Source organism: Danio rerio, chromosome 21 (assembly GCF_049306965.1).
Source record: "Danio rerio strain Tuebingen ecotype United States chromosome 21, GRCz12tu, whole genome shotgun sequence".
Lineage (NCBI taxonomy): Eukaryota > Metazoa > Chordata > Actinopteri > Cypriniformes > Danionidae > Danio > Danio rerio.
In genome coordinates, this window is record NC_133196.1 from 5,385,483 (window position 1) to 5,403,564 (window position 18,082).

An 18,082-nucleotide genomic window follows, 5' to 3' on the forward strand; every position below is an offset into this window, starting at 1 on the left:
CGTCTTGAGTGAATAAGACATTTATTCAGCAACAAAGCAACTGTTGTATTTATGAATAGGTCAAGGATGAATCGACTCTCACAATTCATTTAAATCATAGATTCATTCACAAAAAATAACCCACTCTAGCCTAAATAAGGACTGAACCGATGTGAACGCTAACAGGTAGGAATAATGATCAAATTCTTGTGGATTAAACCTCTTTGTTGACATTAATTGCAGTAGATTTTATTAAGTTACAACAAAAGGTAGGAAATGGTTTTAATTGTAAACTGTACTTATTTTATGTGTGAACATGCTACATGCTAACACCGTCACAGCATTCCAGTCAACTAATTTAGAGCTACTAACGTTTCCTAATCACAAATGTTCGTTAGTAAATGTATTTAATTATTGCCATAAAATAAACAGGCTAGTTTTAGCGCACTTGGCGGCTAATGAATACTTTTTAAACAATATATATCTCTCTCGTTTTTTATAATGTGGAAACGTTAAATATCCAGCTGTGCACATAAAGTCTGCAAATACATTGATTTTCATCCTCCACAGGACGGAGTTTAACCGGTTCACACTGAAAATGAGTTCACGGAGTCACATGTTTACATGCTTCAAAGTCAACCAGTTATGAATGTACATCTGAGTTTGCTTCAGTGCAGTGAAAGAGTTACTGTTCAAATCCAATTATTGCTTCACCATGGTTACAGTTTAATCGTATTTGACCTGGTGCAACCACGTGGTTATTTGTAGAGAAAGAGAGAGAGAGATATTTGAGACAGTCAGCCTTCATTTCAGCCCAGTCTTCATCAACATGGATGTCTTGACAGACCAAGACGTGCAAAAGGTAAGATTCCACTTCGAAATTGCGACTACATCTCTTAAATACTCTATATTTGGTTATTTATATGTGCACGATATATTCATCAACGATCGTAAACACGTTTAGAATTGCACGATTATCTTGCTATTAGATGACAGTTCATGTCTTTCGCGTCTTTAAAGTAAATGTGTTAGATTTGTGTAAGTTCAGAACCAGAAACTATTAAAAACGCGAAAGCACGTGCGAGATAACTTTTATTCAAGTGTTACGTAATTCCCTACAAAACTGGACGTGCTGGAAGAAAGGAATGTGGCGTGAAGGGGGCGTAAAAGAGGCGGGGCCTGCTTAAATATTGTTTATTTATTTATTTATTTATTTATTTATTTATTTATTTATTTATTTTTATTTGCCTTTCAAAAACATAACAATTTAAGCCAAACTCAGTCCAAACATAATCTTGCACAAACTGACTGAGACATGTCAGATTTACAGTGAATCAATTACAAAACCATAAAATTAGACAAATAAAAAAAAAAATATATATATATAAATAAATAAAAATACAATGCCCTGCTGAAAAATCCAGCTTAAACCAGCCTATGCTGGTTGGCTGGTTTTAGCTGGTCAACCAGGCTGGTTTTAGAGGGATTTTGGCCACTTCCAGGCTGGTTTCTGGTCATTTCCAGCCTGGTCTTAGATAGTCAGGCTGGGAGATGACCAGCTAAAACCAGCTTGACCAGCCTAGCCAAGCTGGGAGTCCAGCCAAAACCAGCTATATGCAACTTAAACCAGGCTGGTCAAGCTGGTTTTAGCTGGATTTGGCTGGTCATTTCTGAATGTTTAAACTGGGGTCCAGGGACCCACATAAGAGAGCTAGGGGTCCTTGTAATTGGTGAACAAAAATCTCAACGTTTAAATAAAAGAAAGTGTAGCTCCCTGGTTCAATAAAGGATTGACTCTTTCACTGGTGTTTTGCCATGATTTATTTCAGTGCAGCATTCACTTCACTGACGCCGTCGTCTACATCAAACACCTTATACCGTAGGCCAAACACCGTACACCTTGCACCGTAATTTAGACACCTTGCACCGTACGGCAAACACCGTAAGAGCTTGTATACAAAGAGAAAATGAAACCAAATGTAAGCAAATATGAAAACCATATACAAACAAACAGACATCACTTAAACTCAATATACAAACTCAATACAAACAAACAACCATATTAAATGAAGTGTCAGTACCTTGTTCTCCAATCAAACCAAAAGCTAAACCTTTAGTCCGTAGCAGACCGCACAGCTGAGATGCCGTGATCATGTGCGATCTTTCCGTGTGTCCGTTTATATCCGTAATGGTAATTAATTCTAAATAAAAGACTTCCGTTTTTACACTGAACACTTTGTAATATAAATACCATAAATATCTAATATACATATAACAAAGGAGAGAGAGAGAGAGAAAAAGTATATACACAATATAAACATATTTTAGAAAAAGATGCAATAACGTAGACAACCATGTCAGAGTTATTAACTGAAAGACTGAGTGAAAGAAAAAATAACAAAAAATTAGTGGGAAAAAAACATTATAATATAATATTCATTCATTTTCCTCCAGCTAAGTCCCTTTATTTATCAAGGGTTGTCACAGCGGAATGAACTGCCAACTATTCCGGCATGTTTTACACCGCGAATGCCCTTCCAGCTGCAACCCAGTACTGGAAAACCCCTATACACTCTCATTCACACTCATACACTACGGCCAATTTAGTTCATCCAGTTCACCTACAACACATGTGCTTAGACTGTGGGAGGAAACCTACGCCAACACGAGGAGAACATGCAAACACCACACAGAAATGCCAACTGACCTAGCCGGGACTCGACCCAACGACCTTCTCACTGTAAGGCCACAGTGCTAACCACTGAGTCACCATGTCCACCTGTTGATCTAAATACTAAGAACATTTTTAAAAGCCATTAAATGTTTTGCCATCATAACTGGAAGAGCATTTCTTCATCATATCTCCAATTGAGTAAATCACGTGTGTGTGTGTGTGTGTGTGTGTGTGTGTGTGTGTGTGTGTGTGTGTGCGTGTGTGTGTGTGTGTGTTTAGTTCCGGGACGAGGGCTATCTGGTGCTGGAAGGCCTTCTGTCTCCAGAGGAGTGCGATGCTTTACGGAGGCGCATGAGTGAGATTATCGAGAGCATGGACGTTCCTGAACACTGCAGGACACAGTTCTCCACCGACCATGACGAGCAGCTGAAAACGCAGGTAAACTCTGTCTCAATACCCACAATGCATCATCATCTTTATCATAATGCATTTGAAGTAGTGTCATTACCAATGTTCTTCTATGCCTTATTGTTCACATGCATCCACATGTTAATGGGTAAAGATGCAGGTAAGACTGTATGTGCATACATTGTAATGCTGCTGCTGGTGTAGTTTCTTTTGTATCTTAGCATTAAAGGCGAAGTGTGTCATTTTTGCCACTAGAGGGAGTGTATTCACAATAAACAAAGGCAGAATCGGATGATGCTGTGACTGAGGCTGTCCACACACACACACGTGTACTTATATAAATGTGTTTTGCTGTTTTTGTTTAAAAAAAGAAAAGATAAACGCAGTGTGATGCATGTTAAAGATCATGTAAAATTCAAATAAAGTTGTTATTTCAGTTAGTTTTAAGGATATCTGTTAGCTAGTGTGCTCCAAAATACTGACAATTTGCGTTTAGAAATTATAAAAATTATATAAATATCCAAAGCTTGCAGTTTGTCAATCTTACTTAAATGGATCATTATTTCTTTTGACGTCACCTGATACCTGTGCTGTCGCGCGCGCACTGAAGAGCGGTGCTGTGGCGCGCGCGCGCGCTGAAGAGCGGTGCTGTCGCGCGCGCGCTGAAGAGCGGTGCTGTCGCGCGCACGCGCGCGCTGAAGAGCGGTGCTGTCGCGCGCGCGCGCTGAAGAGCGGTGCTGTCGCGCGCGCACTGAAGAGCGGTGCTGTGGCGCGCGCGCGCGCTGAAGAGCGGTGCTGTCGCGCGCGCACTGAAGAGCGGTGCTGTCGCGCGCGCACTGTAGAGCGGTGCTGTCGCGCGCGCACTGTAGAGCGGGGGAGGGTAGGGGAGGGGGGTTAACACCTGTTCACATGAGCGGTGTTGTCGCGCGCCTACTAAAGGACGGGAGGGGGGGGGGGGTGTGGCGGGGGCACTTTTGATCATTTTGGAAGGGCACTTTGTATCCAAGACTAAAAAGGGCAGGTGCATTATACAGGTTGAGCCTTATGTGTGCACGTGCCTGAATCTTGACGAATTAGATGCTCTCTTGTATCTGACATGCTCAGCCTCTTCTCATTTGCTCTTAGCCACTCTATGTCCCGGCCTCTCTTAATTTTTCAGTTGAGATTACGTCAAACATTGAATATCAAATGCATGCATCAAAACACTTCGCAGGACATTTAAGGGCACACCAAACCAACAGGGGGAGATAAAAAAAGGACACTGTTATGCTGGGTTCACTACAAAGAAGTAAGTATTTTCATGAGTGAATTGGAATGATTCCAGGTGCTCCGGTTTCCCCCACAGTGGAAACTATTACCCAAATTATTGTGCCTGCTGCAGCCATTGTACAGCAGCAAAGTTCCTTGATTATTACGCCAGAATGAGAGTATAGTTCCCAGCCAAATCAGCCTAGAAAATAACAACTTTTTATTTTTATTTTACAACAGTCTTACTACACAGTGGAAATACAGAAGTTATCAAAAAACTATCAAAACTTTTTGGACATTTTTGTCAAAGATGTTAATAGTCTAATCCAATCCAATGATCAGTGCTAAGCTAAAAGGCAAAACTCAACTGGTAAACTCTAGAGATGTTGTAAAATACGCCTATTTTCTCCCCAAAAAGTGGAGTGTCACAAATCTGACTGGCTGAGCTATGATATAAACAAAACGCTATTGGCTATTTAAAATGTAGGAAGAGCTACTTGATATGCCCCGCCCGCCCCGCTCTCATATGTCACTAGTTAAACTCTGCGTACCCTGTACTGGGTCCGTGACGTCATCAACTTTCACTTTCAGATTTAAAGGGCTAGCATTGCAACAGACCCCCGTAAGTGGTGTCGTTTGAAAGTGTAGAATCTATATTTTATGCACATATGCACTATATTTTTATGCACATCACTTTGGTTTTTATTCTACTGTACAAAAGTTATTTACACTTAAACACACAGTATTTTTGAGACCCGAGCTGGGTATTTTACTTTGGTTCATTTTCATATGGTTCTATATGACACATGTACAAGTTATAGCTCAAATGAAAGCTCTTGCCAGTGCTCATACGGTTCTAGCATTCTTTTTACAGAATTATTTTCACATATGAAACAGTTGTCGAATTAATTGTGGTGTTTCCATTGTGCAGAAATGTAAACAATACATTTATGATCACTAAGCAGCCCCAAATAGCACAAACAGCTGTTATATCTTACCTTATGCTGTGTGCTTCAGGGCCATTTCTCCTCTGTTTTTGAGATGATGTGCATAAGTAATCTTTTTATATGTCTGATGTGGTCCAAACACAGTGAATTATGTTTGATCAAACAAAAGAATAGTGAAATATGAAAACAATGATCGCTCCCTGTGGCTTGTACAGCACCTCTCATCAGTTGGAATGCAATAACTTTTGCATAGATTATGGTGGAGACATTTTTCTTTTTTCCTATGATTACAGACATGTGCAGGAAACACCTAAATTAATTACAGCACGCTAGACCACACAGAAGCTAAAAGCTACACTTTCAAATTTAAGTTTATAAAAAAAAAATACAAAAAGCGCCTCTTTTTTTATTTGTTTCTTATAACACAGACGACATATACAGATATTTTAAACACTTTCTATAGTGTTTTATGAAAATTCAAAGGGTTTTCTTTAAAATGATACAACATTTTTGCATTTACACCTCTGCATGTGGATTTGGGGAGCTTTTAAATTTGGGTAGGCAAAATCCAGACGGAAATCGCAAAATAGCAGCAGAGTTTTGTTAAATGACGTCAAACCTATGCATTTGAAGCCTCTTCAGGGAAGTTTGAAACATCCTGCTAGAAAGTAATCTGTACATCATGTTTTGTGTTTTCCAGGGAAATGCAGACTATTTCATCACCAGTGGAGATAAGATCCGTTTCTTCTTTGAGAAAGGAGTGTTTGATGATAAAGGTTTGGGATTCAGTTGTTTTGTTTGCTGTGCAGAGATGAGGAAATCCATCCTAATAATGTGACGCTTGTGTTTTCAGGAGAGTTCGTCGTGCCGAAAGAACAATCCCTGAATAAAATCGGCCATGGTGGGTGTTTAAAGGGACAGATCATGAAAAAATGAACATTTGCTGTTTGTTTACTCACTCTCAAGCTGTACAAGAGTAAATGAACACCAAATGTACATTGAGAGGTGAACTGTCGCTTTAAGAAATATTTAAGATATTCACATTTAAAGCACTGTATCTCTAATATATTTGCATTTCTTCCCCACAGCTCTGCATGCTTATGAGCCGCTGTTTAAAAGAGTCACCCACTCACCCAAAGTTCAAGTAATGTCAAACATTCATGGAAATGAATAGAAACGAACTCTTATTTTGTAAAATCATTTGTTTAAGTCAAAGATTTTGTCGAATTTTAGAGCTAGGAAGCTTCTTCGATACCAGACAAACCAGCCATTGTTGTTTTTTTATTGTTGTTATTTTTATTAAGAATGAATAACATCTGGGTGGCACGGTGGCTCAGTAGTCAGCACTGTCGCCTCACAGCAAGAAGGTAACTGGTTCGAGTCCCAGCTGGGTCAGTTAGCATTTCTGTGTGGAGCTTACATGTTCTCCCCGTGTTGGCGTGATTTTCCTCCGGGTGCTCCGGTTTCCCCCACAGTCTAAACACATGCACTATATAGGAATTAGGAAAAACTAAATTGGCCGCATGCTGTATGTGTGTGAATGAGTGTGTATGGATGTTTCCCACTACTGGGTTGCAGCTGGAAGGGCATCCGCTGCATAAAACATATGCTGGATAAGTTGGCGGTTCATTCCGCTGTGCCTACCCCTGACAAATAAAGGGACTAAGAATGAATAACAATAAATGAATAACAACTAAAATAATGATTATATATATATATTTATTTATTTATTTTTAAATAAAAATTGACAGAAAATGTAAAAAAACTGATCTTAAAAGGAAAAAACACTAAATAGATACTTACTTTTTTCATATTGCCATTTTTAAAAGACATTTTATTTTGTCATAATGCATATTAAATGAGTACGTTTGTATATTTCTCTTCTGCAGAACATCTGTAAAAAGCTTGAGCTGATAAATCCAGTCATTCTGCAGAGTATGTACATCTTCAAGGTACAGTTTTCCACCCTGCAGGCTTATAAATAATGTTAAAAACTCTGATCTTAGTAACAATATATCTCATGTCTGTTCCATCAAACAGCAACCCGGGATTGGTGGAGAAGGTAAGACCCTCCCATATCTTTAACCAATAGAAAATCAGTTTGAAAGCTGACCTCGTTTTCCATTTGTATTGGATTCCATGTCATTTGTGTACCTTTTTATATATCAGTAATCATAAAAAAGAATTATAATAATAGGTGGCTCAGTGGTTAGCACTGTGGCCTCACAGCAAGACGGTCGCTGGTTCGAGTCCTGGCTGAGCTAGTTGGCGTTTCTGTGTGGAGTTTGCATGTTCTCCCCATGTCTCCTCCGTTTTCCCTAACAGTCCAAACACATGTGCTACAGGTGAATTAGATGAACTAAATTGGCCTAAATTGGTGTATGAGTGTGTGTGTGTGTGAATGAGAATGTATGGGTGTTTCCCATTACTGGGTTGCAGCTGGAAGGGTATGCGCTGCATAAAACATATGCCGGGATAGTTGTTGGTTCATTCCACTGTGGCGATCCCTGATAAATAAGGGACTAAGTTGAAGGAGAATTAATGAATTAAAGAGCCCATATTATACATGAAATAGGGTCATATCTTGGTTGTAAGGGTCTCCAACAACAGTCTAATATGCATGCAAGGTCAAAAAACACTTTCATGGTCTTATAATCTGCATTTATTTTTACCTAATTATCCCAGCGACTCCTGTATGAATCATCCAGGGATTCATTTGTTCCCAAACCCCTCCTTAGCGCGAAGCTAATCTGCGCTGATTGGACCGATGACAGCCTGTTGCGATTGGTCGACTGCCTTCAGTCAGAGAGTGAAATGCCCAATAGCTAATCAGCAATATAAAAGTAATCACAGTTCATACACGCTCGATAGTGTAGGCGTGGATTTTAGCTGCCAGTGGGTCAATGTAAATACAGTCGATGGACTTGAAAATTCAGACGACTATTTTATTGAGCAAAAACTCCAAAAACTGTCGAGGAGATCTCATAGCTTGTCTCACTCTGTTCTTTTCACAGACACAGACACGCACGCACACACACACATTGCCCTCGTCCTTGCGCGCGCGCGCGCACACACACACACACACACACACAAAAACACACACACACCTCCGGACGACAACGCACACACACTACTCCTCCACGGAGCTCCATAAACAAAGTAGCACGCGTCACGTTTTTAACGTGACTTTGCACGCGATAAGAGAATATAGCCAGTTAACCTGATACAGTACACGCGGTTACAAGTAACAAATCACAACTAAATACATTTGCAAGCTAGAGTCAACGAGGCAACAACTTTAATCGCATGTACTTACACTTGAGAAATGGAGGAAGAAACTAATCCTGACGTCCATCAGTAAGTTACTCTTTACTGATCCTTCCTTTAACAAATGCAGATGAAGTATTCTTTGTAGCATGTAGTTTCCAACTGCTTGGCTATAATGCTGATGTTTCATCTTTGGGTAGACCCTCGATAATATCCATCTGCAGTGTGACTTCAATCGACCAGCATGTTTGTGTTCGTGTGTTTGTGGGTGTGTGTGTCTGGGTTTCTGTGTCAGAGGGCTTGGCCTCAGGTTTGAAATCTCCCGGGTTTGCGCGTGCACGTGAATAACTTGGTTTCGTTCGTACGTCATGGCGAAACACCTAATGAATCGGTATCAAGGCGACTCGTTTGAAGCACTATGAGTCGACTCTTTTATAGATGAATCAACCGTTTTAAACACTGTACTCTTACAGATTTAAGCCTTAGCTGGATACTTCACTTCACTTAGAGCTGTTTTACACACTACATGGAGGGGAATTTTCAAAAACCCATAATATGGGCTCTTTAATAATAATAATCAAAAACTGCAAAAAATGAATATAAATCTGACCTCTGAACCTTGTCTCTAGTGACTCCTCACCAGGACGCCACTTTCCTGTACACACAGCCTCTGGGGCGAGTCATGGGCGTCTGGGTTGCGCTGGAGGACGCCATGCAGGAGAACGGCTGTCTGTGGTTCATCCCAGGATCACACAACGGTCAGATCACACACATGGGGCTAATCTAAGTCTAAACGCATGGCACTAAAGCACTAAGGGCATGTCTGAATCCACTTGCTATTATAAGGATGGGAAAAACAGTCTGTGCACCAGGCGCATTGTCTACAAGGGTGGTCCTTATTCTCCTAATGAGTTCTGGGTGTGTTTTGGGGATAATGTGCATTAAACCAATCAGAGTCATGCATGTGCTTATGTGTGGGGTTTTTTTTGTGAAAGATGGTATAACCAGGCGAATGGTGCGGACACCTAAAGGCACATTTCCTCTGACTGATTTCATTGGCCGAGAAAAGGATTATGACGACAAGCTGTTTGTTCCTGCTCCTGTTAAAAAAGGTGAATTACTTGAATATTTCGGCACACCATCATTGCTAGAAATGTCATCAGAAAATGTTAATAATAACAATGAATAACTTTAAGACAAAGTACAACTAATACCTATTTAAAGATTTTTTTGTTAGTTTTTTATGCATGCCTTGTTGTGTATTTTTCTTTGTTTTCCTATTCTGATGGTATTTTTGAGGTTGTCAGCTTGTTTTAAATAAACAAATGATATATACGGAGAGACGGTGGTAAGATTTTTTTTATTTATTTATTTGCACTACAATGTTGCATTTATTTAAGTTGTAAAACATTTCAGTTTTATTTTAGTATATTTTAAATCAGGGGTCACCAACACGGTCCCTGTGGGCACCAGGTAGCCTGCCAGGTTCACATGAGTTGCCCGCGGGCCTGTTCTAAAAATAGCTCACCATAGCACCACATATGAGTAAGCTGCATCTAATATTTAAAATTATTTTTAAATCACACTTGCATTCAGTGTTGCCAGATTGGAAATGTCAAAGTATCGTACCAGAACCTCAAAATTATCGTATTTGGATTAAAATTATCGTACACGAGTCAAACTGAGAGTATACAGCTATTATCTAGACACATAAAAACACGTAAAAAAAACTAGGTACCTTAGTGGGAAGGTTCAAACTCCACCTCTGAGTTGCTGTCATTGAATGTTGCATGTTGCCAGATGTTGAGGGATTTATTTTCTGAGGTGTGCATGCTTTTTGATGAGACTAACTTTGTAAAAAAAAAAAAAACACGTTCACAAGACGCATTTGAATGGGGAAAAACGAGAACATCAAGGGAAAACTCCCGTCCTTCTCACCTTCCTTTACAGCACAAATTGTTTTAACATTATTGCTTAAAAGATCGACCTCAAACTGAAAACTTCTGACCTAACCACGGGCACGCGCAGCAGGAGCGTTAACTCGTGAGAGAGAGCTCTTCTCCACGTTGATTGGCTGAGAAGAGGCAACGTAAGATTAGTAAAAAACGTGCCTAACTCCACCTACAAAGATGCAGCTAGATCAATAAGAAGCCCGAAGATTACAATGAAGTTACTTTTAAATGCCATAAATTTCTGAAATTATCGTACATTATAGGATGTTTCTCATTATTGATCGTACATCGTACAGAAGTCGAAATTATCGTACAAATACGATAATTATCGTACGTCTGGCAACACTGCTTGCATTGGTGTAAATTTGAAAATTACTTTAAGTTATATATTAAAAAAAAAACTTTAAAAACGATTTCAGACAAATGAAGTGTTGCATGTTGATATTTATCTAACTTGTTAAATCATTGTTGACAACTACTGTGAGAAATCATTAACATGATCAATGTCTTCACATTGATGAATATTATTAATTATTAATAATAACATATAATTAAAAGTAAATTAATTATTAATAATAACATATAATTAAAAGTAAATTAATTATTAATAATAACATATAATTAAAAGTAAATTAAGAAAAATGTGTTATTTAATAACTGGTAGCCCTTCACACTAATCGGTACCCAAGAAGTAGCTCTCAGTTTCCAAAAGGTTGGTGACCCCTGTTTTAAATGATACTTTTTTATTTTGCTGCAAAGCTTTCACCATAATTATTCATTATTCAACGAAGTGTATAGTCTATTACAATTTACCTTTGATTGAATGGGATACTTCTCTGAAAAACTTGCAACTGAAAATATTAACATTGTGATTTAAGACTATTTAAGGTGCTGTATGTGAGTTTTTGACTCTTCTTAAGCATAAAAATACCATAATATGTTTGTAGATATTTCAGAAACATGCCAAGTGAACATTCTTGTTTATCTGAAAAACAATGCTGAAGTCAGATATGCTGCTTTGAATATTTGTTTTCCGTGCCAAAACGCTGTCTTGGTTATTTTAACCGACCCAATGCCAGTTTAGCTAATTATATTTCAGCACCCCGGGTTGCCTTGGTGGAAAACTTCGTATTTCGTTCATTCAGTCAGGAAGGCTCTGTAAGCATGTGTCTGTGACAGAAATGCGACCTCAGGTGGACAGTAGCAGACTCAGTTCCACACGAGGTTATAAATTAGCAAATAATGTAAATATTATGAATGTAAACATTCGATAAGCAGGTTACACTGTAACCCCGTGTCCTATCAACACACTATGTGACAGAATTTGCAGCGATAAGTAATTTGGCTGTTTGTACCTGACGAAACACGACAAAAATGTAAATACAGCCATTCAGAAGCACAGAATATGCACTCACTCCAGCAAAATGGTAAGGTTTATAATTTATATAATACATATTAACATTATTACATGTAGATGCTTGGTTTTGAGTCGTGATTTTAAGTTCAATTTTAAGTTTATTTTATTGTCACGATCTAAGGTGAACTAAGGAGTGCAATACCTAGTCCAACCACTGGGTGTCAAACGTACATACTGCACCTTTAAAGTATTGGACATGTGTCCAAATGTTTCTCTTTCAATACTGAACTTCTTTCCGAGTTTTGAAAATGATTAAGTTATTAAGAATAGGAATAAGTTATTGTTTGGTAAGAAAAGTATATTTTTTGCAACCTTTTCACATATTAATTCAGTTTGGATGGATTTATTTTTACTTTAATGCTGCCATGAATATAAATGTATATTAATTGTTGTATGAAAATGTTCCAGCATGAGTACAATTCTTTATTAAATCTTCTCATATGGCATTGTATTTTGTCAATCAGTTCCATCGTATCCATTAGTGATCCATTAATGTTTTGTTCAGTTTCTCCATTTGAATGAATTAAGACCTTTGGACAGTGTCCTTTCACCACCTACTGGGTGGTTTAAATTTAATATATGTACTTAATTAGGTTGCAAATAATTTCATAATCTAATAGTCTTAGTCCTAGTCATAGACTACAGCCGTAGTCCCCATCTAACCGTATCTGTAGTAAATATACAGCTGACTAGGTGAGTTGTCTATGGGGAGTTCTGTGTAGGCGGAAGTAAAGATACACTGCATCGAGTGAAATCGCACACCATGTGACGTCATGTGAAAAGGGTCTATATGCTGATTTCATCCAAAAAAAAAAAGTTTTATTAGTATTATGCAATTGCTACCTCGTATAAATGAGCACACAATTATTTTTTGATGAATACATTCTTTTAAAGAATATTTGTTTAAAATAGAATTTGTTATAAGATTATAAATGCATGTATTCCCACTTTTAATTCATTTGGTGTGGCCAAAATTCTAATTCTAAATTGCTATACTGTTAAAAAAAAACAATATTGCAAAAGCTTGAAATATATGTGAAGCATGCTGTAGTTACAATGAAAAGATCAAAACAATAGAGAATAATCTTGCATCGTTTTCATAAAAACATCATTATTGTTCCTGCAGGTGGAGCAGTTCTGATTCACGGTGAAGTGGTCCACCGCAGTGCCGCAAACACCTCTGACGCCTCACGCCACGTTTACACCTTCCACATTATGGAGTCTGAAAACACCGTCTGGAGCCCTGAGAACTGGTAAGAACTGTGCATGCTGGGTAATAAAGGCCACATGACTCAGATGATATACGCTATTTCCATCCATTCCATGTAATTTTATGTGTATATAAAGTGAAAAAGTAAAAGCTCACCTATTTGCATTAATCCAGCATTTTATGTGAACTGTCATTCAATAAAAGAATTCTTGCAGAAAAACTACATTACCCATGATGCTGCGCAGAAAATCCACCAATCAGAGTTTAAGCCTGGAATGAGATTTTTAGCTTCGCCTACACTCATGAAATGCCTCAAATTACATAAACAGAGTTTCTCTAAGCTCAGAAAATACTTTATATATGTACACTGAGAAAATTCTTGCTGCCTTACAATTTTTTGTTGATTCAAATGAACGTTTCTAGTCATTTAAACTTAAATTAGTCAAACTAACTACAAATATGACGTTAAATGTTCTATAACTTTTAAAAAAAATGTATTTCAACGTTGATTAAGTTATAAATATAGGTTAAAATATCATAAAAACATTTGTTTTCATCACTTTCTTATATATATATATATATATATATATATATATATATATATATTAGGGATGTAACGGTATCAGAATTTCACGGTACGATAATACCTCGGTATGAATGTCACGGTACGGTATTTATTGAATCATTTACAGGAAAAACAAAACTTGTGAAAATACTCCAAAAAAGTGCCAAAAGTGTCAATGACATACAAATTAGCCATCTATCTGTAAGCTTTGAAACAGGAACTTCAATTTTAACAACAAAAAAATATTAAACCATGTAAAAAAATTAAGTTTCAATTTAGTATTGTAGAAAACTCGTCACATTCAACATTTAATCACTCACTCACTTAGATAGAGATAAGTTTTAAGGAAAATTATCATATAAATATAATCTGGTAAAAGCTGGTATCTCTGGGCATTTACAACGTCCCCTGCAACAGAAAAAAACCCTCTCATTTGGGACTGAGGTTTCTGGGACAGAGATATGACTTGGCCCAGGTTGACAGCAGTGGGTGACGTTGTGCATTGTCTTTCCCCCACTTGAGAGGACAAGCTATGAGTGAGATAGAGGTTTCTTAGCGGTACAAGTCAATGTCTGTATCAATCTGAACAGTGTGCTGTGTTCTGCGGTCCCCATGACTGTTATTAGTCGTATTCCCCAACTTGCAGGCACGTGCACACATAGGGCTCAACCTGGGCAGTGCACATGCCCTTTTTAGTCTTGGATAGAAAATGCCCTTCCAAAATGATCAAACGTGCCCCCGCGACGCGACGCGACACACCCTCCGTCCCGCCCTTCAGTAGACGCGCGACAACACCGCTCTTGAGTATGCGCGCTCAACCCCCCTCGCTGCTTTACAGTACGCGCGCGACAACACAGCTGATCAGAACGCGCGCGACAACACCGATATTCAGTACGTGCGCGGCGACAACACCTGCTTTAGGTTTCGATCATTTTCAGCTCTTTTTCATCCCCGCTACTAGAAGCACACTCCATTTCCGCATTACTGGATCTGTAGCGACAACAGACCGCAAAGGATTATGGCCACGCCTGGGCTGATGGGAATTGTAGTTTCTGCTACCTCCCGTTCACTTCATTCGCCTGAGCAAACTTTCTCAGAAGACCTATAGTTTTACCGAGTCATGTGACTACAGTAATATTGAAAAAAATTGCTATTGCGGTATGACGGTATTTACAATACTGTTACATCCCTAATATATATATATATATATATATATATATATATATATATATATATATATATATCCCCCATTCCACCACATCCCAAAGGTGCTCTATTGGATTGAGATCTGGTGACTGTGGAGGCCATTTGAGTACAGTGAACTCATCGTCATGTTCAAGAAACCAGTCTGAGATGATTCACGCTTTATGACATGGCGTGTTATCCTGCTGGAAGTAGCCATCAGAAAATGGAGACACTGTGGTCATAAAGGCTGTGATGTTGACACGAGGCTCAATTGGTACTTATGGGCCCAAAGTGTGCCAAGAAAATATTCCCCACACCATCACACTTTCTATCAGCTGGAACCAGTCTGGCCATTCTCCTCTGACCTCTGGCATCTATAAGGCATTTGCACCCACAGAACTGCCCAACTGCAGAACTTTTCTCTTATTTAAACCATTCTCTGTAAACCCTAGAGATGGTTGTGCGTGAAAATCCCAGTAGATCAGCAGTTTCTGAAATACTCAGACCAGCCCTACTGGCACCAACAACCGTGCCACATTCAAAGTCACTTAAATCAGATTTCTTCCCCATTGTGATGCTCGGTTTAAACTGCAGCAGTTCGTCTTGATCATGTCTTCATTGCCTAAATGCATTGAGTTGCTGCCATGTGATTGGCTGATTAGGAATTTGCGTTAACGAGCAGTTGAACAGGTGTACCTAATAAAGTGGCCGGTGAGTGTGTATATGTTTTGTATTTCTTTGACATGCTTAATTTGATCACATCATTTTCAACGCTTCATAGGATTGTAGTTTTTCCCCTCAGGACTTCTCAGCTGATTTTCACATATTTGGTATGGTTCATTGGTTATTCCTGCTCTTTAACAAATGCTGTTTAAAAGTCCTTATTGGAAAAATAATGGATAAATGCTAGGATAGCTAAATATGCTAAAGAAAACAAATACACTCTATTGCATGGAAAGCAAAATAGATGGAAACAGCAATAGACTAAATATTTGTAGTTTAATAGCTTGTTATAAAGTGAATCTGTTTTTCTCTCAGGCTGCAAGCAACTGAAGAGCTGCCGTTTCCTTCCCTTTACACCTAAAACACACAAATATCAGCAAACGAGGCCTCGAATACACTTGGAAACACAATAATGAGCCTTTTAAAGCCTGAACAGCAATTATTCATTGAAATATTTTTGTAAATGGACCATTCTGACCCTAAAATGTGAAACATTTTCCATCATTCTGTATATTTTACACACATTCCATAACAGTGTTAATAAAGGCTAGTTTTTATTAACCAAAGAGTCTTGTGTTATTTCTAATCTGCCATCAGACGATGAGATTTTAGTAAATGAGAGATTTGTTTTATTAGAAATTCAATTTATTTCCGTCAACGCAACCTAAACAAAGGTACAAACTTTTGATAAGAGCAATCTGGATTTCCAACCAAAGAAAGTAAATAAGAAATACATACAAATCATATTTACAGACTGGAATATATATATATATATATATATATATATATATTTTTTTTTTTTTCAGTCATAGTTAAAAAAAAACTAATAAAGATATCAACAAAAACATGATATTTAACATTCAGCAATTCCAACTAAACATGTTTCACACAATAATAAAAAAGTCATATTTTTACAGCGTCTTCCTGCTTGAATTTTCATGAATAAAAAAAGAAAAATCAACATTTACAAAATAAAAATCCAACAATCCCGATGTCAAAATATAGAGCATAAAATAACACATTTCCTTACAATTTCCAGGTAGTTTAAAAACAAGTTTACGCTTAAACAAGTGTCATGCAAATGTCCATTTAAATGCACTGCCAAGTGAAAAGCACTCAACGCCAAAAACAACTAAAAAAGGCCTCAAACATCATGAATAACTCAAAGTATAAACGTACATAGTTGTATTCAAAATGTCTGTTATACAGTCTTTAGCACAGCAGTAAAGACACTACAGCTGGATTGCATACAGTTCATGCCTTCTACAGAACAGACCCATGCAGACAAACCACTGATAGCATTCAGCTAATCTGAATACAAAACACTTCTTAAGGCGACAAGCTATGCTACCAGTCCTTCGTATTGCATTGGACGGAAAGGCAGATGTCGTATTTATAAAGCGTCCAAATAATATTTGAGTGTTTTAGTCCTGGGTTATACAATAGAAAAGCAAAGGTGTTCTTCAGTGGCTCAGGTGATGCATGATATTTGTAATGGACTGAAAGGACGTCACATTTCCCTTTAAATGGTGAATCTGAACATGTTTGAGAGCTAAAGTAAATAAAATAAAGCCTATTTTTAAGAACCATTTGTATTTTTGCATGTTGACATAATTAAGCACATTGATTTCATAAAAAAAAACGAGAACCAACTATAAAAATGAGTAATTTAAGTTAAAATGGTTACGTACATTCAGTAGTAAACCGTAGTAGTGTCCACTGAAGCGTTTTTGCCAGCTCTTTCAAAAAACTTATCTTAAAAATGCATCATTTCAATTGACAACTTCAGAAAAACAAAACAAATAAAAATTTAATCGCTCAGCTCTGGAAAAACACTTTGGTGGACATGCGCCTTAACAGTTTTCACTTTTACCAATAGGTGGCGATGTAAATAAATCGATGTGATGTGGTCAGTGTGAGATGATAATGACATAATAATAAGGGTGTCACGATCCTCCAAATCTTCGATTCGATTACATTTTTGATTCTTTCAAGAGTTCACACTTAGCTGATGATTGATAGTAAAGCTAGTTTGGCGTGCTGTCCCGGGAGAGAGCCCTGAGCTTATAAGATCCTCGAGCCCTGGGCTCCCTCCCGTTGCAAGGCGAGAGGGGAGTTTGAGCTCAGGTAGATCTCGATGACTCCCCCTCTTGCTTGTTGTAGCTAAGTGTCAGATATGTATGCTAAAAGGTGTACTCAGAGTTTAGCTTAAGTATTTGGATTAATTGTTTAGAGTGCTTGTTTTTGAACTGTGGGAGGAAACCGGAGGACCCGGGGAAAACCCGCGCGACCACGGGGAGAACGAGCAAACTCCGCACAGAAATGCCATCTGGTTTGGAAAGGAATTAAACCAGGGGAATTCTTGCTGTGAGGCAACAGCGCTAATCGATGGCCACCGTGACACTCGTTTGAAAGGAGGGAAAGTAGGGTTGGGTGGGGGGGTTTCTTCAAGACGAAGATATTGAGATGAGAAAAGTCTGGTTATTTATAGTGAGTTAAGGATCGTC

The 18,082-nt window shown here is 38.2% G+C and overlaps 1 protein-coding gene across 4 annotated transcripts; it reads left to right on the plus strand.

Moving 5' to 3' along the window:
• Positions 1-117: 117 nt before the first annotated feature.
• On the plus strand, positions 118-16,136 carry phyhd1 (phytanoyl-CoA dioxygenase domain containing 1). 4 transcript variants are annotated; one of them, XM_073934495.1, is made up of 12 exons: positions 118-165; positions 550-841; positions 2,933-3,091; positions 5,957-6,032; positions 6,110-6,157; positions 6,345-6,400; positions 7,146-7,208; positions 7,297-7,318; positions 9,153-9,281; positions 9,519-9,635; positions 13,019-13,145; positions 15,891-16,136. In XM_073934495.1, exons 2-12 carry the CDS (start codon positions 809-811, stop codon positions 15,934-15,936), a joined length of 876 nt encoding a protein of 291 aa, XP_073790596.1. In that variant the 5' UTR covers positions 118-165; positions 550-808; the 3' UTR covers positions 15,937-16,136.
• The last annotated feature ends 1,946 nt before the right edge of the window (positions 16,137-18,082 follow it).